Here is a 24,090-nt window from a genome sequence, read left to right on the forward strand (position 1 = left end):
AGAGATGGGGTCTCACCACGTTGCCTAGGCTGGTCTCAAACTCCTGGACTCACACAACCCTCCTACCTTGGCCTCCTAAAGTGCCGGGATTACAGGTGTGAGTCACCGCACCCGGCCCCAAATGCATTTTAATTTCCTCAGTAACTCCTCCCTGCTCCATACACACAGGACTGGGGAACCTTCTTCCTCCAGCAGCCAAAGCCCCCAAGACCTGCAGGTAGTCACACCAGGCAAAGGGGCCTCAGAGCACATCCAAATCCAAAGCTCCACAGAAACGGATTTCAGCAGAGCTGCATGCTAGGATTTGAGGGACTTTTTTTTTTTTGGAGAGATGGTCTTACTCTGTTGTGCAAGTCAGTGTAGTAACACAATCATGGCTCACTGCAGCCCCAGCGTCTGCCAGACTCAAGTCATCCTCCCACCCCAGCCTCCTGAGTAGCTGGGACCACAGGTCAGTGCCCCTATAGCTGGCTAATTTTTTAAACTTTTTGTAGAGACAGATTCTTGCTGTGTCGACCAGGCTTGTCTCAAACTCCTGGGCTCAAGTAATCCTCCGGGCTCGGCCTCCCAAAGCACTGAGTTCCCAGGCATGAGCCACCACACCAGGCCTGTATTTGGGGAACTTTTAAAATTACTGGCAAAATTCAATTAATTCCCAGAGTTGATCCAGCCCAAAGAACCATCTGGATACACTTATCCACAAAACCAAAATAGATTCTAGTAAAACTCCTCTCACTGGTAGCTTAAGATGGGGACCTGTCCAAAGTTTAATGCTTTCTCACAGCTAATATATTATCTGGCAATTCTCCAGAATGGCATAAAACAGCTTTGTGAAAAGAAACCTTGCTAGCATCGGGCATGGTTAGCAGGCAACGCACCTCTTTTTCTGAGTACAGGGACCGGGCAACGATGTCCAAAAGCTTCTTTGTCTCGGCCTGGAACTCATGTTTGGAAGTGGAACCTAGTAATGAAACACAGACACAACCAATAAAGTTTAATTTCTATTTTTGTGCAAGAATACGCTACATCACATTCCAAAGAATGCTTAAGTTTATGAGTTTTAAACTTTTTTTTTTTTTTTTTTTTTGAGACGGAGTCTCGCTCTGTCACCCAGGCTGGAGTACAGTGGCACGATCTCGGCTCACTGCAAGCTCGCAAGCTCCGCCTCCCGGGTTCATGCCATTCTCCTGCCTCAGCCTCCCGAGTAGCTGGGACTACAGGCGCCTGCCACCACGCCTGGCTAATTTTTTGTATTTTTAGTAGAGTGGGGTTTTTCCCATGTTAGCCAGGATGGCCTCGATCTCCTGACCTCACGATTGGCCCGCCTCGGCCTCCCAAACATTTAAGATCGTGAACAAAAACAAAGAAGCAGACAGAAACAAAGTCTGGCTGGGCACCATGGCTCATGCCTGTAATCCCAGCTCTTTGGGAGGCCAAGGCAGGAGAATCACTTAAGCCCAGGACCTCAAGACCAGCCTGGGCAAGACAGAGGGACCCCGCCATCTCTACCAAAAATACACAAAGTAGCTGAGCGTGGTGGCACACACTTGTGGTCCCAGTGACTTAGGGGGCTGAGGTGGGAGGATCACTTGAGCCAGGGAGGTCGAGGCTTCAGTGAGCCATGATTGCACCACGGCACTCGGCCCGGGCGACAGAGAAAGACCCTGTCTCAAAACAAAAAGTCTCTCAGAAAGGAGGTCTCAGGAAAGGACAAATCCTCCCACTGCTGAGGCCAGACATGCCTCAGGCTACGTCGAGGGACTGCTGACCTGGTTTCCCAATGTGCATGGTTACGAGAACTGGGCTGCCTCTAAGAACCGGATTATATGTTCTTTCTTATTTTTTAGAGGCAGGATCTGGCTCTGTTGCCCAGGCTGCTATGCAGTGGCAGGATCATGCTCACTGCAGCCTCAGCTTCCTGGGCTCAAGTGATTCTCCCGCCTCAGCCTCTCAAGTACCTGGAACCACTGGTGTGTGCTACCATGCCTGGCTAACTTTTTAATTTTTTTTTGTAGAGAAAGGGTCTATGTTGCCCAGGTTGGTCTCGACCACTGGGCCTCAAGCAATCCTCCTGCCTCGGCCTCCCAAAGTGCTGGGATTACAAGTGTGAGCCACTGTGCCTGGCCTATATTCTTCAAAAAAGTGGTTTCCAAATTAATTATTTAGAAATCAAAATAACAAGAAAACCTCACTTCTCTTTTTAACTTCAAAGATTCTACTCTTGTCGACCCACTTAAAAGCCAGAAATGGAGCCACTTCAGGACTGGCTCCAAAGACTGCTTTTTTATACCTCAGAGGGAATGAAAAGACAGCTCCGGAATTCGGTCCTGTGCAGGCTGGGCCAATGCTGAGTTTCCCCTCCCGCTTCCATGATTATTAGCAGATGTGCCATGAATCACCACTCAGGGGAGGTGCCGGACGGCAAACTCACGGGTGGCCACCAGAGGGGGCAACACACACCCGACACTGGCAGAAGTCCGTCGCTGGGACAGAAATGGAGGGCGCAGCACTCCCTACAGCCAACACCTTCTGATTTCAGACCTAAGGCGGTGGCTCTACCAATCACTGCCTCCACCTTGAAAATGCCCCTTTACGCACAGAAGTGAACCGAAAAGCCCTCCCAGACCAAAGCACGAGCCCGGGCTACCCTGCACGCTCTCTGTGCTGCTGATGATCGAGTGCAGGAGTTCTTCCTTGTCCTCGGCAGTCTGCGTGCTGAACAGCCGTCCTGCCTGCAAGCTCCAGGCCGGGTTTCGCCTGGGGCGCAACTGGGCTATGGTCCTCCGAGGACACAGAATTGGTTTTCCTGAAAAGACAAATATGCAGAAAGAATGAAAATTAGGAAGACACGAGAAATATGGCAATTCGTCCCATCAAGGGTGTCTAGCAGAAGCTAGCGTGGACACCTCTAAGTCAGGCTGTTGCTGAAAGAGAAATCCACAGGACCAGATGCCAGTGTCAGGGTGTGGTTTTGGCAAAGAGATGTTGTCACAGATGTTGTCAGCGTAAGATACTGGGTCTTCTCAGAACCGCAGAAGCGAAACTGGAGGGGGTGGGCTGCTGCCTTCTTTACAGAGGGGATCTCGCTCTGTCACTGCGATCACAGCTCACTGCAGCCCCAACCTCCTGGGCTCAAGCGATGCTCCTGCCTCCGCCTCACGAGTAGCTGGAACCACAGGCACAGACCACCATGCCCCCATAATTTTTTTGAAAATTTTTTGTAGAAATGGGGTTTTGCTATGTTGCCAAGACTGGTCTCAAACTCCTAGGCTGAAACCATCCTCCCGCCTTGGCCTTACAAAGAGCTGGGATGACAGGCGTGAGCCACCACGCCCAGCTGGCAGATGCCTGCTGACAGCACTTCCCACATTCGCCTCACAGGTGAGACCTCGCATCAACCCACCAAACTCAAACCTGTCTCGACCCTCGCAGCCCCTGCAGAAGCCCCCGATGGGCCACACTTCCTTGCTCTTGACAGTCAAGCAAAAAAAAATCTTCCCAAAAGGGATCCAAATATTTAAATGTTAATATTCTGAAACTGTCTCATCATCTTCTAAAAGTTGATTCTTTTCCATTGCTTTTTCATCCAAAACAGATTTAAAAAAAAAAATTTGTGTACTTGAAAAACTGAAAAACAGCTGACAATGGGTTCTACCTTGTAACCAGGAAGGAGACTTGTCTTCTGTAACTTCCTGCTCAGTCCAGTGGGCTGAGAAAGTCGCCGGCAGAGCCCAGCGAGGGAGGAAAGCAGCCAATGTGTCCCTAGCCGCACGCAGTTCACCGACACAGGCCCAGAAACCAGACACTTTCACTCCAACACAGGACAGGACCGACCCAACACCATCACCCACTGACCCCAGGGACCACACACCAGGACCCGGCCTTGGTCAGTAGATTTGCAATACATGATGGCGTCAAGGATCTGTGGCCAGCCAGCCACACCGTGTCAAAGTCTAAGCCTAAATGAACCGCATCTAACTGTGAGCCTCTCCTGTTCTTCACAAATTTCTAACAAGCAGAAAGGAAGGACACAGAATATCCAGGAATCAAGGTTTTAAAAATTAGCATATCAGCCAGAGGTGCGGTGGCTCACTCCTGCAAACCCAGCACTTTGGGAGGTTGAGGCAGGCGGATCACATGAGGTCAGGAGTTCGAGACCAGCCTGGCCAACATGGAGAAACCCCATCTGTACTAAAAATACAAAAGTTAGCTGCGCATGGTGGCAGGCACCTGTAATCCCAGCTACTCGGGAGGCTGAGGCAGCGGAATGGCTTGAACCCAGGAAGCAGAGGTTGCAGTGAGCCGAGATCGTGCCATTGCACTTCAGGCCGGGTGACAGAGCAAGATTCTGCCTCAAAAAAAATAATAATAAAATTTAAAAAAAAATTAACATACCAACTTTCATACTCCTAAAAGGTACAAAAACTTGCCTATTCTTTTTTTTTTTTTTTGAGATGAAGTCTCGCTCTTGTTGCCCAGGCTGCAGTGCAATGGTGCGATCTCGGCTCATTGCAACCTTCACCTCCCGGGTTCAAGCAATTCTCCTGCCTCAGCCTCCCCAGTAGCTGGGTTTACAGGCGCCTGCCACCACACCCAGCTAAGTTTTGTATTTTTAGTAGAGACAGGGGTTCACCACGTTGGCCAGGCTGGTCTCGAACTCTTGACCTCAGGCGATCTGCCCGCCTCAGCCTCCCCAAGTGCTGGGATTACAGGCATGAGCCACCGTGCCCAGCCAAAACTTGCCTATTCTTTAGGCTTATTCCTGGACTTACAAACAGCACAAACCCGGCCTTTTTTGTTTTTTTGAGATGGAGTCTCGCCCTATCGCCCAGGCTGGATGGAGTGCAGTGATCTCGGCTCACTGCAACCTCCATCTCTCAGGTTCAAGCGATTCTCCTGTCTCAACTCCCAAGTAGCTGGGACTACACGCACCAGCCACCATGCCTAATTTTTGTATTTTTAGTAGAGACGAGGTTTCACCTTATTGGTCAGGCTGGTCTCGAACTATTGACCTCAGGTGATCCACCCACCTAGGCCTCCCGAAGTGCTGGGATTACAGGCGTAAGCCACCATGCCCGGCCAACCCTAGCCTTTCTTTATCTCTATGCAGATACCTTAAAAACATCTACCACAATTCAAAAAGTATTCAAATTCCAAACCATGTAAATATCCAGTTATTTGGGCCTATGTAATTGCATTGTTCACTTTATTCGTACAGTTAAAAAAAAAAAAAAAAATCCCGGGACATTTCTTCTGGAATTAAATGGTATTTGGCATTAGAGGAGTTCGTGAACACTCTACACTAAACCATGGTGCTGAAGTCTCTGTGCCTCCTTCCAAAGCACAGCCAGCCCTGGGGGCACAGGAGGGAAGTGTCCAAGTGCCACCACCTGCCCGCAGAGCATATCAGTGTTTCTCATCATTTGTGTAAAAGAAACACAAAAAGGATAAACCAGAAACTGATGTGACTGTGTATTTTGTTTCCTAGGGCTACTGAAACACAGCACCACAAACTAGGTAGTTTCAAAAAGGTCCACAGTTCTGGGCCAGGCACAGTACCTCACACCTGTAATCCAAGCACTTTGGGAGGCCAAGGCAGGAGAATCGCTTGAGCCCAGGGGTTTAAGACCAGCCTGGGCAAGAAAGTGAGACTTCATCTCTGTAAAAAACACAAAAACTAGCCAGGTGTAGTGGTGTGCACCTGTAGTCCCAGCTACTTGTGAGGGTGAGGTGGGAAGATCGCTTGAGCCCAGGATGTTGAGGCTGTAGTGAGCCAAGATCACACTACCACACTTCTGCACTTCAGCCTGGGTGAGACAGCAAGACCCTGTCTTTAAAAAAAAAAAAAAAAAAAAAAAAAAAAAGGTCCCAGGTTCTGGGCAGGCGCGGTTCCTACTGGAGGTGCCGAGGGAGAGTCCATCCCGCACCTCTCCCCAGCTTCTGGCAGTAGCCGGCATCCTTGGTGTTTCATGCTTTACAGACCCTCCAGGCTCTGCCTCTTGTCACATGGCAAGCTCTTCTCTATGTGAGTCTTGGCTGTGTCCAGATTTCCCTCTTCTTATAGGGATACCAGGAATACTGCAGTTAGGCCCCACCCCCATGCAGTGTGACCTCATCACAACCTGATACATCTGAAATGACCCAAATAAGCTCATACTCACAGGTACCAGGGATCAGGACGCGAAGATATCTTTCTCTTTTTTTTGAGACAGAGTCTCGCTCTGTCATCCAGGCTGGAGTGCAGTGACATGATCTCAGCTCATTGCAACCTCTGCCTTCTGGGTTCAGGCGATTCTCCTGCCTCAGCCTCCCTAGTAGCTGGGATTACAGGCAAGCACCACCATGCCTGGCTTTTATTTTTAGAAGAGACATGGTTTCACCATGTTGGCCAGGCTGGTCTGCAACTCCCAACCTCAAGTGATCCGCCCACCTTGGCCTCCCAAAGTGCTGGGATTACAGACGTGAGCCACCACACCTGGCCTCTTTTTTTAAAAAAATAAAAATAGACACAAGGTTTCTCTTTGTTGCCCAGCCTGGTCTTGAACTCCTGGACTGAAGCGATCCTCCCACTTTGGCCTCTTAAAGCACTGGGATGACAGGTATGAGCCACCGTGCCCAGCCTTCAAACCCCACAGCTTGGTTACCTACAGGAGGTGTGTATTAAGCTCCCCGTGGCACAAACCCGGTAGCTTAAAGTAACAGACACTTATTCTCTCACAGTCCTGGAAGCAAGAAGTCCAAGATCAAGGTGCCAGTAGGACTGGTTCCTCCTGAAGCTGGGAGGGAGGGTCTGTTTGCGCCTCTCCCAGCCTCTGCAGCCTCTGGCGTTGCTTGGCTTGTGGGTGGTCGTCTTCTCCCTGTGTCTTCCCTCCAGGACATCTGCCATTCTCCCTCTACACATGTCTGTCTGTTCAAATGTCCCCATTTTATAAGGACACAGTCATAATGGATTAGGGCCCACCCAAGTGAACTCATCTTAACTTGATCACCTGCAAAGACCCTATTTCCAAATATGGTCACGTTCACAGGTACTGAGAGTTGGGACTTCAACATCTTTTGTGGGGAGACACAATTCAACCCCCAACCAGCATATGGACAGAGAATGGAAAGCAAGTGGGAAGGGGAGAGGGCTGGCAGAGCGGAGGGAACATGACAGTTCTACATACAGCTTTTCGTATGTCTCTCTTAGAACCACGGTCAGGTTTCTCATACTCAAAAAACAAACCATTAATTAGCCAGACGTGGCGGCGCACTTGTGGTTATCAGCTACTCGGGAGGCTGAGGTGGAAGGATTGGTCGAACACAGGAGGTGGAGGTTGCAGTGAGCCGAGATCGCACCACTGTACTCCAGACTTGGCGACAGAGTGAGACTCTGTCTCGAAAAAAAAAAAAAGAAAAGAAAAAGAAAAAGAAACCATGAAAACAAAACAGGGTGCACAGGAACACAAAATGAAATACAAACAGCAAATATGCATAGCTGTGACGATGACATCACCACTCTGAAAGAACTAACCTAAGAGACTTCAGAAAATGGCACTTTGACTGTTATTGTAAAACGAACCTCGGAGGACAGCACACCATCACGGGGCTCGGGCAGGAGATGTGTCCACTGCGGGGTCAGCAGGTCTGAGCCCGATTTACGCATGTGCCAAGATCAAGCCGACAAGCTCATTGTGGCTACTGAGTTGGGGTCCTCACAGTTGAAGAAAAGTCACTGATAAGGAAGGGGGCAGGAATAAACCCTGCGGTGCGGCATTGGAGGTGCAGGCATCAGTACAGGCTCACGACCTTTCCCATGTGTACAGACGGGATGCAGAAATCAATACCGGAACATTTACACACACACATTTCCCAGCTCTGTCCACTGACGCGTGACAGGGCCCAGGCGTGATGACCCCCCACTTAGGCTACAGAGAGCAAAGTCCAAAAGCTGTTCCAGTTTCAGCACTCTAAAGTCCCACGTCCCAGGGAAAGCCTTTGTCCTGGCAAACTAGGACGGTTGGTCACCCTACCTGGCAGCCAGATCTTGGTTTGTGAATACCTGTCTCCAAAAACAGGAAGCAGAGGTCCCTGTGGAGCACACAGAGGAGCCTAGGACACTCTGTGGTGTGCGGAAGGACGAGAAAGGACGGGGTGTGTCGGGAGAACACACAGCTCAGCCAGAAGGGCTCCCAGTGGCAGAATCTAGGACAATCTGTGCAGCAAAATAACTAACGACAATAATGGACTGTAAACTGTGACCCGGCGAATCAAGCAAACATCGGTGCACACTTAAACAGAGGAACAGCAGCAGCTCTTCATCACAGCAGAATTCCAATGAATAAACACAAGGAATGGCAGAAAGCAGAAAGCGCACCATCAGGAAACACCACAGTAATAACTGTGGCTGGTATAAATTACTACTATTTTGAGACAGGGTCTCACTCTATTGCCCAGGCTGGATCACAATGGCACAATCATAGCTCACTGCAGCCTCGACCTTCCCGGGCTCAGGTGATCCTCCCACCTCAGCCTCCTGAGTAGCTGGGACTACAGGCGTGTAATACCACTCCTAGCTAATTTTTTTTTTTTGAGACTGGGTCTCACTCTGTCGCCCAGGTTGAAGTGCAGTAGAGTGATCTTGGCTCACAGCAGCCTCGACCCCCCGGATTCAAGTGATCCTCCCACCTCAACCTTCCGAGTAGCTGAGACTACAGGCTCATGCCACCACACCTGGCTAATTTTTGTGTTTTCTGTAGAGACAGGGATTCACCATGTTGCCCAGGCTGGTCTCAAACTCCTGAGCTCAAGTGATCCCCCAGCCTCTGCCTCCCAAGCGCTGGGATTAGCCGTGAGACACCACGCCCAGCCGAAGGTTATGTATTTTAAGTAGTGGTAGATACTGCCAAGTCACACTCCACAGAGATCCTATCAGTTTACGTTCCCACAGCAATATACTAAAGTGCATATCATCCTACATTCCTGCCAAGTCAGTGTTGAGATGAAACTCTTGGATCTTTGCCTATTGGTCAGATAAAATTTTCACTGTAGTTTTCACTTACATTTCTCTTATTATAAGCAAAACTGAGCACTGTACCGTATTTTAAAATATTTCCTATTTCCTTTTTTGTTAAGGGACTGTTGATATCCTCTGATGATTTTTCTACTACATTTTAAATCTTCTTCTTATTGATTTGTAAGAGCTTTTTATATATTAAGGAAATTAGTTGCCAGGCGCGGTGGCTCACACCTGTAATCCCAGCACTTTGGGAGGCCAAGGTGGGCGTATCACGAGGTCAGGAGATTGAGACTATCCTGGCTAACACGGTGAAACCCCATCTCTAATAAAAATACAAAAAATTAGCCAGGCGTGGTGGCGGGCGCCTGTAGTCCCAGCTACTCGGGAGGCTGAGGCAGGAGAACAGTGTGAACCCGGGAAGCGGAGTTTGCAGCGAACTGAGATCGCACCACTGCACTCCAGCCTCGGCGACAGAGCGAGACTCTGTCTCAAAAAAAAAAAAAAAAAAAAGGAAATTAGTCTTTTGGTTGTAAAAGCCTTCCTCACCCTAAGATTAAACATGATTTCCCCATGTTTCATTTTTCTAGTCTTTTTGGTTTTTCCCCAATTAATACACAGAATTTTTTTTTTTCCCTCAAGACGGTCTTGCTCTGTTGCCCAGAGCTAGAGTGAAATGACGTGATCTCAGCTCACCGCAACCTCCGCCTCCCAGGTCCAAGCAATTCTCCTGCCTCAGCCTCCCAAGTAGCTGGGATTGCAGGTGTGCACCACCATGCCTGGCGAATTTTTTTTTTTTTTTTTTTTTTTTTTTTAAGTACAGACAGGGTTTCACCATGTTGGCCAGTCTGGTCTTGAACTCCTGACCTTGTGATCCGTCTGCCTCAGCCTCCCAAAGTGCTGGGATTACAGGCACAAGCCACTACACCCAGCCTATATTTTTGAAAGGATTTAATATAATATTCATTATGGGAGGAGTATATAGAAGTCCTCATGGTTGGGAAAAAGAAAAAAATAAGACATCTATATTTCCAGCCAGAACTGCAAGATTTTGTATCATAATGCCAAGATTACATTAATTGAATTGACAGCATTCTTAAAAGCAGAGTTGATTTCAGGTTATGCAAACTTTCCACAACAACTTTTTTTTTTTTTTTTTTGAGATAGAGTCTCACTCTGTTGCCCAGGCTGGAGTGCAGTAGCGCCATCTTGGCTCACTGCAAGCTCCGCCTCCCAGGTTCACGCCATTCTCCTGCCTCAGCCTCCCAAGACTACAGGTGCCCGCCACCACGCCCGGCTAATTTTCTGTATTTTTAGTAGAGACAGGGTTTCCCTGTGTTAGCCAGGACGGTCTCGATCTCCTGACCTCGTGATATGCCCGCCTCCGCCTCCCAAAGTGCTGAGATTACAGGCGTGAGCCACCACACCTGGCTTCTACAACAACTTTTAACCACTAGGTCAGGTGCAGTGGCTCATGCCTGTAATCCCAGCACTTTGGGAGGCCAAGGCCGGAGGGTCGCTTCAGCTCAGGAGTTTGAGATCAGCCTGGGTAACATGGCAAAACCCCATCTCTACAAAAAATAGCCAGGTGTGGTGGTGCGTGCCTGTAGTCCCAGCTACTTGGGAGGATCACTTGAGCCTGCAAGGCAGAGGTTGCAGTGAGCCAAGATCACGCCACTGCATTTCAGGATGGGAGATGGAGCCAGGCCCTGTCTCTAAAAAAAAATTAAAAATTAAAAAAAAAATAAACCATTAGAGGAATAAATCTGCCTGAACCAGATACCAAACATGCTAGCTGCACAATTTCCATCTTTGTGTTTCTCCTACACCCTAAAGGAAAAAACCACAAACCTCAATGTCAGGCTACAAGGTCTTACTGTTAAACTATCTGGTGGTTTGGGGTCGCACAAAATGGGAAGCACTGATAGTTTGAATGTGACACCACACACCCCTCCCCTTCCACCCCCCCATCCCTACCCACTACTGCCAGTGCCCATGCAGCTCCTCCACTCTGCAGCTGCAGTCCCAGTAGCTGGGACTCCTTCCCATCCGAGTTGCTGCAGGACCCGGCTGCAGGCCCTCCCTCCCATTAAGGCCTCCCTGGCCCCAGCAGTTCACAATAATCTCTTCCTATGAATTCACTGCACTTACTTTTTATGCTGCCCATTTAAAAAAATTTTATATTGGCCAGGCGCAGTGGCTCACACCTATAATCCCAGCACTTTGGGAGGCCGAGGCGGGTGGATCACCTGAGGTCAGGAGTTCAAGACCAGCCTGACCAACAGGGTGAAACCCCATCTCTACTAAAAATACAAAAATTAGCCCGGCATGGCACTGGGCATGGGTGCCTGTAATCCCCGCTACTCGGGAGGCTGAGGCAGGAGAATCACTTGAACCCAGGAGGCAGAGGTTGCGGTGAGCCGAGATTGTGCCATTGCACTCCAGCAGCCTGGGCGACGAGAAAAAAAAAAAAAAAAGATTTATTCATGTATTTACTATTCTTTTTTTTATTAGAAAAGGGCTTCCTCTGTCACCCAGGCTGCAGTGCAGTGGTCCAGTCATGGCTCACTGCAGTCTTGAACTCCTGGGCTCAAGGGACCTTCCTGCTTTACTCTCCTGAACAGCTGCGACTGTAGGTAAGCACCATCACACAGGACTAAAAATTTTTTTTTTTTTTTTTTTTCTAGAGACAGGGTGTTTCCTTGTTGACCAGGCTGGTCTTAAGCTCCTGGTCTCAAGCGATCTTCCCACCTTAGCCTCCCAAAGCTGCTGGGATTACAGGTCTGAGCCACCACGCCCAGCCTGTGCTGCTCATTTGAAACTGCTGCTATATGGCAGCATATGACATTTCCCACTGTTAATTTTTTGGTTAATGTATAATTTATCTCACCAAATTAGAGCAGGGACAAGCTTGTATTTCTCAGTAACACTCTTTGAAGACAGGAACATCCGTATTTCTTGGTATGCCAAAGTATCTATCACAAAAGCTACTCTTTACAAACTTTTTTTTTTTTGAGATGGAGTTTCCCCCTTGTTGCCCAGGCTAGAGTGCAATGGTGCGATCTCGGCTCACCCCATCCTCCTCCTCCTGGGTTCAAGCAATTCTCCTGCCTCAGCCTCCCGAGTAGCTGGGATTACAGGCATGTGCCACCACGCCTGGCTAATTTTGTAATTTTTGTAGAGACAGGGTTTCTCCATGTTGGTCAGGCTGGTCTCTAACCCCTGACCTCAGGTGATCTGCCCACATCAGCCTCCCACAGTGCTGGGATTACAGGTGTGAGCCACCGCGCCCAGACTTTTTTGTTTGTTTGTTTGAGATGCAGTCTCACTCTGTTGCCCAGGCTGGAGTGCACTGGCACAATCTCAGCTCACTGCAAACTCCACCTCCCGGTTCAAGCCATTCTCGGGCCTCAGCCTCCCGAGTAGCTGGGACTACAGATGCACATCACCACGCCAGGCTAATTTTTATATTTTTAGTAGAGATGGGGTTTCTCCATGTTGCCCAGGCTGGTCTCAAACTCTGGGGCTCAAGGGATCCTCCTGCCTCAGCCTCCCAAAGTGGGGGGATTACAGAAGTGAGCCACCGCACCTGGCCAAGGGTGCATATTTCAAACACCAGAGTAACCACTAAAATAATGATTCAAAGAAGAATAGCTTTAAAAAGCATTAGACAAACCACAATGGAAATCTCAAATATATTTCACTGATAAGGAAAGGAAAAACAGGTAAAAAATCCAAAAGGACAAATAAAAGGCAAATAATAAAATGGTAGCAATAAATCCAGCCACATCAATATTTATTCTTATATTAATGGACTGAACTCTAATTATAAGGCAAGGATTGTCAGAATTGGTAAAGGAAGACCTAATTATATGCAATCTACAAGACACTTTAAACATAAAGAAAAAGATACACTTAAGACAAATGAATGGAAAAATACATACCATCCAAAGAGTGTGTTTAAGAAGGCTGGAGTGGCTCTATTAATATCAAGTAAAATACATTTCAAAATAAAAAATATTATTAGGAAAAAAGAAGGATATTTCAGAATACTACAATGAACAATTCATCAGGAAAATGTAATCACAAGTGTGTATTTGCCTAATAACACAACTTCAAAATATATGAAGTTAAAATAGAAAGAATTAAAAACAAAACAATTTCACAATCACAGCTGGAGATCTTAACACTCCTCTCTCAACAACTGACAGAATCAAACCAAAAAATAAAACAGAAGTCGGGCACAGTAGCTCACGCCTGTAATCCCAGCACTTTGGGAGGCAGAAACAGGAGAATCGCTTGAACCCGAGAGGCAGAGGTTGCAGTGAGCTGAGATCGCGCCACTGCACTCCAGCCTGGGTGACAGAGTAAGACCCTGTCCCAAAAAAAAGAAAAAATAGAAAGCCAGCCAGTCCAGAAGAAAAACCTGGGGCAAAAAATATGAACGGCATTTCACAGTGGCTACAGAAAGCGAAGGAGCAGCAAACTATATATGAACACAGCAAGCTCTCCACGAGCTATGTAGTGAGTAACAGAACACAGAGAAGGGTGCATCCCTGAGGGAATATGTACATCTGCGCTTACTACAGTCATACAAGTAAGTAGTGGCAGGACCCAAAGGCAACCAATAGTGATTATGAAGGCAGCAGGTGCTCTGAACAGCAGCAAGGCTTCTCAAGGTTTACCTGTTCACATGGTTTTGGCTTTTTAATCAAACCATATTTATTTATTCAAAACAGATACTAAATTATAAAAAATATGAGGCTGCCCGGCGCGGTGGCTCACTCCTGTTATCCCAGCACTTTGGGAGGCCAAGGCAGGTGGATCACAAATTCAGGAGATTGAGACCAGCCTGGTCAACACAGCGAAACTCTGTCTCTACTAAAAATACAGAAAATTAGCCTGGGTGTGGTGGCGAGCACCTGTAATCCCAGCCTGGGCAACACAGTGAGACTCCATCTCAGGGGGGAAAAAAATATGAGGCTGTCACAAAAGTCCTAATGTTTTCCCTGCTGTCAATGGTGAGGTCACTTGAAAGCTGGTAGGGACACATCGGATGAGGAATTCAGTCTAGGGGCCTCTTAGGAGCCAAGGCCCAATTACTAGGCTAAGTGGACCCAGCAAATACAGAGGGAGGGGGCCTAAGGCACAAACACAGACAAGGTCCCATGCTCGAGGCAAACAAGGACGAGGTACAAGGTGAGGGCCAGAAGGGGCCACTGTGCTGCTTCACAGACCTGGGAAGAAGTTTTTTGAGAAAAGACTTTCATTTTTCAAGAGGGAGATTATTTTAAAGAATAAGGCCTAGGGCAGCGGCTCACGCCTGTAATCCCAGCACTCTAGGAGGCTGAGGCAGGCAGATCACTTGAACCCAGGAGTTTGAGACCAGCATGGGCAAACTGGTGAAACCCCATCCCTACCAAAAATACAAAAACTTAGGTGGACATGGTGGCATGCACCTGTAGTTCCAGCTACTTGGGGTACTTGAGGCGGAAGGATCACTTGAGCCCAGAGGGTAAAGGCTGCAGTGAGCCGAGATCACACCACTGCACTCTAGCCTGGGTGACAAAGTGAGACCCTGTCTTTAAAAGAAATTAAAAAAACTGGGTGCGGTGGCTCACACCTGTAATCCCGGCACTTTGGGAGGCTGAGATGGGCGGATCACCTGAGGTTGGGAGTTTGAGACCAGCCTGACCAACATGGAGAAACTCCATCTCTACTAAAAGCACAAAATTAGCCACGTGTTGTGGTGCATGCCTGTAATCCCAGCTACTTGGGAGGCCGAGGCAGGAGAATCGCTTGAACCCAGGAGGCAGAGGTTGTGGTGAGCCAAGATGCTGCCATTGCACTCCAGCCTGGGGAACAAGAGTGAAACTCCGTCTTAAAAAAAAAAAAAAAAAAAAGCATTCAGTAACATGGTAGAACACAAAAATCAACACCCGTCCTATATACAGAAAACTAGTTAGAAAATATGACTTAAGAGACCCCAGGAACAAAAACTAAACAATTAAGAATGCATTTACCAAGAAAGCAAAATCTTTCCTTTTTTTTCTTTTTTGGCAAGATCTTTAAGAAAACTTTGAAACACTACTAGGGCCAAAGACTGTCATTGAATAAACCACTTAAGACTGTTACATACGCTACACACTCACAAGCAGAGGGCTAACAAGTAAACTACAGATATAACGTAACACTTGGAAAGCATGGGATTATAGAGAAATGGGACAATGCTGTGTAATGTGTGCTGATGCTGAATTACCTCTAACAAAGAAAAAACACTAGAGGTAGAACAGTGGTTTGCACACAATACCATGGTGTTCAAATGCATATACATAATGTTTATGTGATGCGCGCATGCATAGCTATTCTCATATGCCAGGCAGATCTCTGCAAGGACACCCAAAAACTCGCTAATGGACTTGCCACCAGGAGGGGTGTTGTCTGAGGCATGTCAGTGGGAGACGAGTTTTTCATCAGACATACCTCTGTGTCGTTTGCATATTGGACTATATATATCAACAGTCTATCTACAAAATACCCTACTTATAAAACTATTTACAAAAGTTAGGCCAGGTGCGGTGGCTCACACCTGTAATCCCAGCACTTTCAGAGGCCGAGGCGGGCAGATCACGAGGTCAGGAGATCGAGACCATCCTGGCTAACACGGTGAAACCCAGTCTCTACTGAAAATACAAAAAATTAGCCAGGTGTGGTGGCGGGTGCCTGTGGTCCCAGCTACTCGGGAGGCTGAGGCAGGAGAATGGAGTGAACCCGGGAGGCGGAGCATGCAGTGAGCCGAGACAGCGCCACTGCACTCCAGCCTGGGCGACAGAGCGAAACTCCGTCTCAAAAAAAAAAAAAAAAAAAAAAAATTATTTACAAAAGTTACATTACAGGCCAGGTGAGGTGGCTCACGCCTGTAATCCCAGCACTTTTGAGAAGCCAAGGCAGGCAGATCAGCTGAGGTCAGGGGTTTGAGACCAGCCTGGCCAAAATGGTGAAAACCGGTCTCTACTAAAAATACAAAAATTAGCTGGGCGTGGGGATGCACACCTATAATCTTAGCTACTCGCGAGACCAATGCACTAGAATTGCTTGAACCTGGGAGGCAGAGGTTCAGTGAGCTGAAATCGCATCTCTGCACTCGAGCCTAGGTGAGAGCGAGACTCTGTCTCAAAACAAACAAAATGTTGCATTTTAAAAAAACTTAAAAACTTACGAGAAACATAAACACATTTACAAAATCTCAAACATATTTTTAAACTATTCTCATTCTAAAATTCATGTGGAAAAGTTATTGTACATAAATAGCCAAGGAAATTTTGAAAAAAGTGAGGAAATGCATCAAATATTAAAGAACATTAATATAAAGCTACAATATTAAAATAAATTTCCAGACCAGGCATGGCTGCTCACACCTGTAATCCCAGCACTTTGGGAGGGAGATCCAGGCAGGAGGAGGCTCCCTCGAGCTCCGGAGTTCCAGGCCAGCCTAGGTAACATAGGGAGACCCCCGCCCCCAACTCTGAAAAAGTAAAAATAAAAAAAAGTTAAATTAATTTCCAGCAGGGCACAGGGGCTCATGTTTGTAACCCCAGTGCTTTGGAAGGCCAAGTTGGGAGGAACACTTGAGGCCAGGAGTTCTAGACCAGCCTGGGCAACATAGCAAGACCAACCTCTATTTTTTTTTTTTTAATTTCCGCCGTCACTTATTAAGTCAAAATGAATTCCAGATGGACCACAGAAGTAAAAATAAAAGCTAAAAGTACTGAAAGAAAACATGAAAGATTTAATAACTTTATTGAGATATAATACATCTGCCATATAATCCACCCATTTAAAGTGCACAATTCAGTGGTTTTAGTATATTCACAAAGTTGTACAGCCACGACCACTAACTACAGAACATTTTCTTTTTTTTTGAGACAGAGTCTTGCTCTGTCGCCCAGGCTGAAGTGCAGTGGTGCCATCTGGGCTTACTGTAAGCTCTACGTCCTGGGTTCATGCCATTCTCCTGCCTCAGCCTCCCGAGTAGCTGGGACTACAGGCGCCTGCCACCACGCCCGGCTAATTTTTGGTATTTTTTTATTTTTAGTAGAGACGGGGTTTCACCATGTTAGGCAGGATGGTCTCGATCTCCTGACCTCGTGATCCGCCTGCCTCGGCCTCCCAAAGTGCTGGGATTACAGGCATGAGCCACTGCGTCCACCCAACTACAGAACATTTTTATCACCCCAAAAGAAGCCCTATAGCCACTCATGCTCTCTTTTCCCTCTCCCACCAGCTCTTGGCAACTACTCATCTATGCCTGTCTCTATGTATTTGCCTTTTCTGGGCACTTCATAGAAACGAAATCATACAATATATAGTATTTTGTCTGGCTTCTTTGACTTAGCATAAAGTGTTTGGGGTTCATCCACATCTAGCATGTATCACCACCTCATTCCTTTTTATAGCTGAAGAGCACTCCACTGTATATTTTTTTCCATTCATCAAATGATGGGCAACTGGGTTGCTTCCAAATTTTTTGTGAGACAGAGTTTCACTCTTGTTGCCAGGCTGGAGTGCAATGACGTGATCTCGGCTCATTGCAACCTCTGCCTCCCGGGTTCAAGCGATTCTCCTGCCTCAGCCTCCCAAGTAGTTGAGATTACAGACATGTGCCACCACACCCGGCTAATTTTATATATATATATTTTTAGTAGAGACGGGGTTTCTCCATGTTGGTCAGGCTGGTCTCAAACTCCTGACCTCAGGTGATCGGCCCACCTCGGCCTCCCAAAGTGCTGGGATTACAGGCGTGAGCCACCGCACCCGGCCTTTTTTTCTTTTTTTTTTTTTGAGACAGAGTCTCACTCCGCAGTGGTGTAATCTCTGCTCACTGCAACCACCACTTCCCAGGGTCAAGTGATTCTCCTGCTGAGGCACCCGCCACCACACCCAGCTAATTTTTCTATTTTTAGTAGAGACGGGTTTTGCCATGTTGGCCAGGCTCGTCTCAAACTCCTGACCTCAAGTAATCCACCCACCTTAGCCTCGCAAAGTGCTGGGATTGTAGACATGAGCCACTGCACCCAGCCCAGCTTCCAACTTTTTACTGTAACTTTTGTTTTGGGGCGCGGGCGGGGGGGGTCTCACTATGTTGCCTGGAGTGCAGTGGCTGTTTACAGGCACTGACATGGTGCATGGTAGCCTCCAACTGGCAGGCTTAAGTGATCCTCCCACCTCAGCCTCTCAAGCAGCTGTGATTAGAAGGGCACACCAGCACTCCTGGCCTATTTCCACTCTTTTTTTTTTTTGAGACAGATTCCTGCTCTTTGACCAGGCTGAAGTGCAGTGGCACAATCATAGCTCAATGTAGCCTCAAACTCCTGGGCTCCAGCAATTCTCCCACCTCAGCCTCCTGAGTGGGTGGGACCACAGGCATGTGCCACCACACCCAGCAATTTTTAAAAATTTTTTTCGAGATGGAGTCTCACGATGTTGTCCAGGCTAGCATTCAACTCCTGGCCTCAAGCAATCCTCCTGCCTTGGCCTCCTGAAGTGCTGGGATTACAGGCATGACCCACTGCAGCCAGCCTCGTTTCCACCTTCTGATGGACCTTCAGATTGTTTTCATTTTTGGGTTATTATGTATAATGCTGCTATGAACATTCATGGGTAAGCTGTTCTGTGGACATGTTTCCATGTCTACAAGGTATGTGCCTCAGCGTAGAACTGTGGGGTCATACGGTAATTCGGTTTAACTGTTTGAGGAGCTGCCAGAATGTTTTCCTGCAGAGGTCGCACCGTTTTACATTCTCAACAGCAGTGTGGGGGGGTTCTGATTTTTCCACATCCTAGTTATCCATTTAGTATCACCTGTTTTTTTTGTTGTTGTTTCTTTAATTTTTAATTATGGCCACCCTAGTGAGTAGGAAGTGCTAACTCATTGTAGTTTTGCTTTGCAGTTCCTAAATGGCTAATGATGCCAGGCATCTTGAGTTTTTAAAAAAATGATTTAAGAAGAAATCTTTCTTTCTTTTTTTTTTTTTTAAAGGCGGAGTCTCACTCTGTCGCCCAGGCTGGAGTGCAGTGGCGCGATCTCGGCTCACTGCAAGCTCCGCCTCCTGGGTTCACACCACTCTCCTGCCTCAGCCTTCCAAGTAGCTGGGACTACAGGCGCCCGCTACCACACCCGGCTAATGTTTTGTATTTTTAGTAGAGACGGGGTTTCACCGTGTTAGCCAGGATGGTCTCGAACTCCTGACCTCGTGATCCACCTGCCTCAGCCTCCCAAAGTGCTGGGATTACAAGCGTGAGCCACTGCGCCCAGCCTTAAGAGGAAATCTTTCTAAACAAAATACATAACCCAAAAGGCCATAAATATAAGGACCACATAAAAACTTAAGTCTAAAGACAAACACCCGGGTGAGGTGGCTCACGCCTGTAATCCCAGCACTTTGGGAAGCTGAGGTGGGTGGATCACTTGAGGTCAGGAGTTCGAGACCAGCCTGGCCAACATGGTGAAACCCTCTCTCTACCAAAAATACAAAAATTAGCCGGGCGCGGTGGTGGGCATCTGTAATCCCAGTTACTCCAGAGGCTGAGGCAGGAGATTTGCTTGCACTCGGGAAGCGAAGGCTGCAGTGAGCCAAGATCGTGCCACTGGACTCCAGCCTGGGCAACAGACAGAGTGAGACTCCAACTCAAAAAAAAAAAAAAAAAAAAAAGACAAACACATTAAGAAAAAAACTGGGGGCCAGGCACAATGGCTCTTGCGTGTGATCCCAGTACTTTGGCAGCCAGAAGTAGGAGGATCACTTGAGGCCAGGAGTTCAAGACAAGCCAGGGCAACACAGTGGGACCCCCATCTCTAAAAAAATTTTTTTTTAATTAGCCAGGCATGGTGGCGCATGCTCCTGGGGAGGATGAGGTCACAGCTACTTCGGAGGATGAGGCAGGAATATCACTTGAGTCCAGGAGGTCAGGCCTGCAGTGAGCCAGGATCGCACAACTGCACTCCAGCCCGGATGACAAAGCAAGACCCTGTCTCTAAAATAAAACTTAGCGCTGTGGCTCACGCCTGTAATCCCAGCACTTTGGGAGGCGGGGGCGGGCGGATCCCAAGGTCAAGAGTTTGAGACTAGCCTGGCCAACATGGCAAAACCCTGTCTCTACTAAAAATACAAAAAAAAAAAAAATTAGCCAGACGGCCAGGAGCAGTGGCTCACGCCTGTAATACCAACACTTTGGGAGGCTGAGGCAGACGGATCATGAGGTCAGGAGTTCAAGACCAGCCCGATCAATATGGTGAAACTCCGTCTCTACTAAAAATACAAAAATTAGCCGGGAGTGGTGACGGGCGCCTGTAGTCCCAGCTACTCAGGAGGCTGAGGCAGGAGAATTGCTTCAACCCGGGAGACGGAGGTTGCAGTGAGCCAAGATTGTGCCACTGCACTCCAGCCTGGGCGACAGAGCGAGACTCCATCTCAAAATAAATAAATAAATAAATAAATAAATAAAAATAAATTAGCCGGGCATGGTGGCGCGTGCCTGTAATCCAGGCTACTTGTGAGGCTGAGGCAAGAGGACTGCTTGACCTGGGGAGGCGGAGGTTACAGTGAGGTGAGATGGCGCCACTACACTCCAGCCTGGGCAACAGAGTCAGACTCTGTCTCAATTTTTTTTTTTTTTTTTTTTTTTTGAGATGGAGTTTCGCTCTGTTGCCCAGGCTGGAGTGCAGTGGTGTGATCTCGGCTCACTGCAAGCTCCGCTTCCCAGGTTCACGGCATTCTCCTGCCTCAGCCTCCCAACTGGCTGGGACTACAGGCGCCCGCCACCATGCCCAGCTAATTTTTTGTATTTTTAGTAGAGATGGGGTTTCACCGTGTTAGCCAGGATGGTCTCGATCTCCTGACCTCATGATCTGCCCGCCTCAGCCTCCCACAGTGCTGGGATTATAGGCATGAGCCACCATGTCCAGCCTCTGTCTCAATTTTTAAAAATTATTTAAAAGGCTTAGAGCAGAGGTTACGGTGAGCTGAGATCGTGACACTGCACTCCAGCCTGGGCAACAAGTGCAAAACTCCATCTCAAAAAAAAAAAAAGAAAGAAAAAGGCCATTGGTCCAAGAGAAAAATGGCCATTCACAAAAACAACATCAATGGCTTTACATCCTAGTAAAAGATGTTTTACCACACTCATAACTAAGGAAATGCACTTTAAAACAAGATAGCATTTTCACTACCAGATTGACAGAGATGTTTTAAATACTGTCGTTCTAGCATTGGTGAAGGTGTGAGAAACTGTTGGCAATGCCGTCTGCGATCTTGGGGAATGTCAGCAACAACCTAAATGTCCACCATGAGAGGGTTACATAAATTACAAAGCATCCACGCTGTGGAATACTAGAGCTCTGTGGCGACAGGAAACAAACCCCAGAATATAAGTGGAAAATGCAAGGTATGGAAGATTACACACGGTCCCTTCCCAGTTTACCTTTGTTTCCCTTTTGATTTTATTTTATTTTTTTCTTTTTTGTGTGAGACGGAGTTTTCGCTCTTGTTGCCAGGCTGGAGTGTAGTGGCGCCATCTCAGCACACCACAACCTCCACCTCCCAGATTCAAGCGATTCTCCTGCCTCAGCCTCCCAAGCAGCTGGGATTACAGGCATGCGCCACCACACCCGGCTAGTTTTGTATTTTTAGTAGAGACAGGGTTTCTCTATGTTGGTCAGGCTGGTCTCAAACTCCCAACCTCAGGTGATCCGCCCGCCTCAGCCTCCCAAAGTGCTGGGATTACAGGCGTGAGCCACAATGCCCGGCGAGAAGATTCTTAAGTACATGAACATTCTACACAGAAAGACCTGTATTCCCTCACAAATGTCTGAGTTCTTAGCTCTGGCATTCTCAACACTCACTGTCTCTTGAGGTTTCCTGTGTTCCAGAACCTGGTCTAACCGTTCTCTACTAGGATACACTGATACTTCATTCATCAGGAAACATAACTCCTTGAACATAAAGAAAAAGAACAAAAAGGGCAAGGGCACCTCGGAACAGTCAAAATATGGGCCTGAAGCCCTCACGCTGAGCTTTGGTCATGGAAGACAACTGGCCCCATATGAAATCCATCTCTCTCTTTTTAACAATTTGATGCTAACAAGTTTCCCAGCCACATCTGAAAACTGGGAAAGGAGAGACCAGGGCTCCAGACAGGCCTGCAAGTTAAGGCCACAGTAAGACAGGCCAAAAATATAAACACCCACAATGCAGTTTTGATGTGGGGACACTTCATAGACGAAGGATTCTTCACATTTCAATGGTCCTACGGGAGCCTATGTACTAAAACAGAAGACCAAAAATTAACAGCCGTAAGAATGACCATGAAAACATCAAAGAAAGGCTCAGCTACGGGCCATCTAACGATGGAGTGTTCTAGAAAGACTTCTCATCATAATGGTTAAGACGAAATGTTTTAAAGTCAGCCTCATGGAAAATTCGCTTGAACATTCCATTGCCTGACAAATGCTGAAATACTGGCAAGTGTGAACATGGCAATGTGCTGTCTTAATTTCTCCTTCAAGGCGTGTATCACTAACCCGACACACACAGTTACATTAGAAGGACCCACGTCCTTCTGTCTTGTTCTCAGCAGCATTGCTGAATAGCCTCCTGCTCTTAATATGGCATTTAATTTAGCTATCTCAAAATTAATTTCTTTTATATATATATATATATATATTTTTTCTTTTTTGAGATACTGTGGCTCTGTCACCCAGACTGTAGGGCGGTGGCATGATCACAGCTCACTGCAGCCTCGACTTCTCAGGCTTAAGCAAGCCTCCCACTTCAGCGTCTTGGGTAGCTGGGACCATAGGCACACCCAGTTAATTAAAAAAAAAAAAAAAAAAAAAAAAAGGTTTTTTTGGTAGAGATGGGGGTCTCTCTAGGTTGCCCAGGTTGGTCTCAAACTCTTAAACTCACAGGATCCTCCCACCACAGCCCCCAAAGTGCTGGGATTACAGGCATGAGCTACCAGGCCTGGCCAATTTTTTACCTTCTAGTCTTTTCTTAATTATATGGCTATTAAGTAACTAAGCCATTCTTTTAAAACTGGTGATTCAGCTACATGTCCTTTCAATTTACCTGATCTACAGGAATTCACCTGGTTAAAAAGCCAATGGCAGGGCTGGGAACGGTGGCTCACACCTGTAATCCCAGCACTTTGGGAGGCCGAGGCAGGCAGATCACAAGGGCAGAAGTTCAAGACCAGCCTGGCCAACATGGTGAAACCCTATCTCACCTAAAAATACAAAAATTAGCCGGGCATGGTAGTGCATGCCTATAGCCCCAGCTACTTGGGAGGCTGAAGCAGGAGAACTGCTTGAACCCGGGAGGCGGAGATTGCAGTGAGCCGAGTTCGTGCCACTGCACTCCAGCCTAAGAAACAGAGCAAGACTCTATCTTAAATTAAAAAAAAAAAAAAAAAAACAGGTGGCACTAATATTCCTGCAAGTAGATACTATTTCTCCAAGCTACAGCTTTTATGGTAATTCCTAGTGGTTTTAGCAAAAATAACCAGCCACACCACAAATAAACTCCCTGAAATCTATTTTGTTAAATGCTGTGGAACTACAGGGAAGCCACTTTGTGGACTAAGTAAGAGCAGCTTCCTAGTAGAAGGCAGGTCTTCAGTAGGACTAAGCAGGATGGTGGAAAGAAAAGTTCTAGCTGGCTACACTTGAGGCACCAAAAACGCAATCCATGAACATTCTCTGTCTTTGAACCTAGAAGCACTTTTTAGTTCGTTTGAGTGTGAATGGATACATTTTCAATCGCTATCAAGATTCTTTGTCAGGCCCGAAGTGGTGGCTCACGTCTGTAATCCCAGCACTTTGGGAGGCCAAAGCAGGCGGATCAAAAGGTCAAAAGATTGAGACCATCCTGCCCAACATGGTGAAACCCCGTCTCTACTAAAAATACAAAAATTAGCTGACCATGGTGGCATGCACCTGTAGTCCCAGCTACTCGGGAGGCTGAGGCAGGAGAACTGCCTGAATTCAGGAGGCGGAGGCTGCAGTGAGCTGAGGTCATGCCACTGCACTCCAGCCTGGC

General features: G+C 47.4%; 1 protein-coding gene across 1 annotated transcript in view; it reads right to left on the minus strand.

Annotated features, from left to right (window-relative positions):
- The window catches only part of TRAP1 (TNF receptor associated protein 1), a 60,105-nt gene that overhangs the window by 30,777 nt on the left and 5,238 nt on the right, over positions 1–24,090 (minus strand). Inside the window, 2 exon segments of the mRNA NM_001133085.1 lie at positions 879–961; positions 2,648–2,806. Of these exon segments, the coding sequence (NP_001126557.1) occupies positions 879–961; positions 2,648–2,806 (242 nt within the window).

The sequence above is a fragment of the Pongo abelii genome, chromosome 18 (assembly GCF_028885655.2).
Source record: "Pongo abelii isolate AG06213 chromosome 18, NHGRI_mPonAbe1-v2.0_pri, whole genome shotgun sequence".
NCBI classification, from domain to species: Eukaryota; Metazoa; Chordata; class Mammalia; order Primates; family Hominidae; genus Pongo; species Pongo abelii.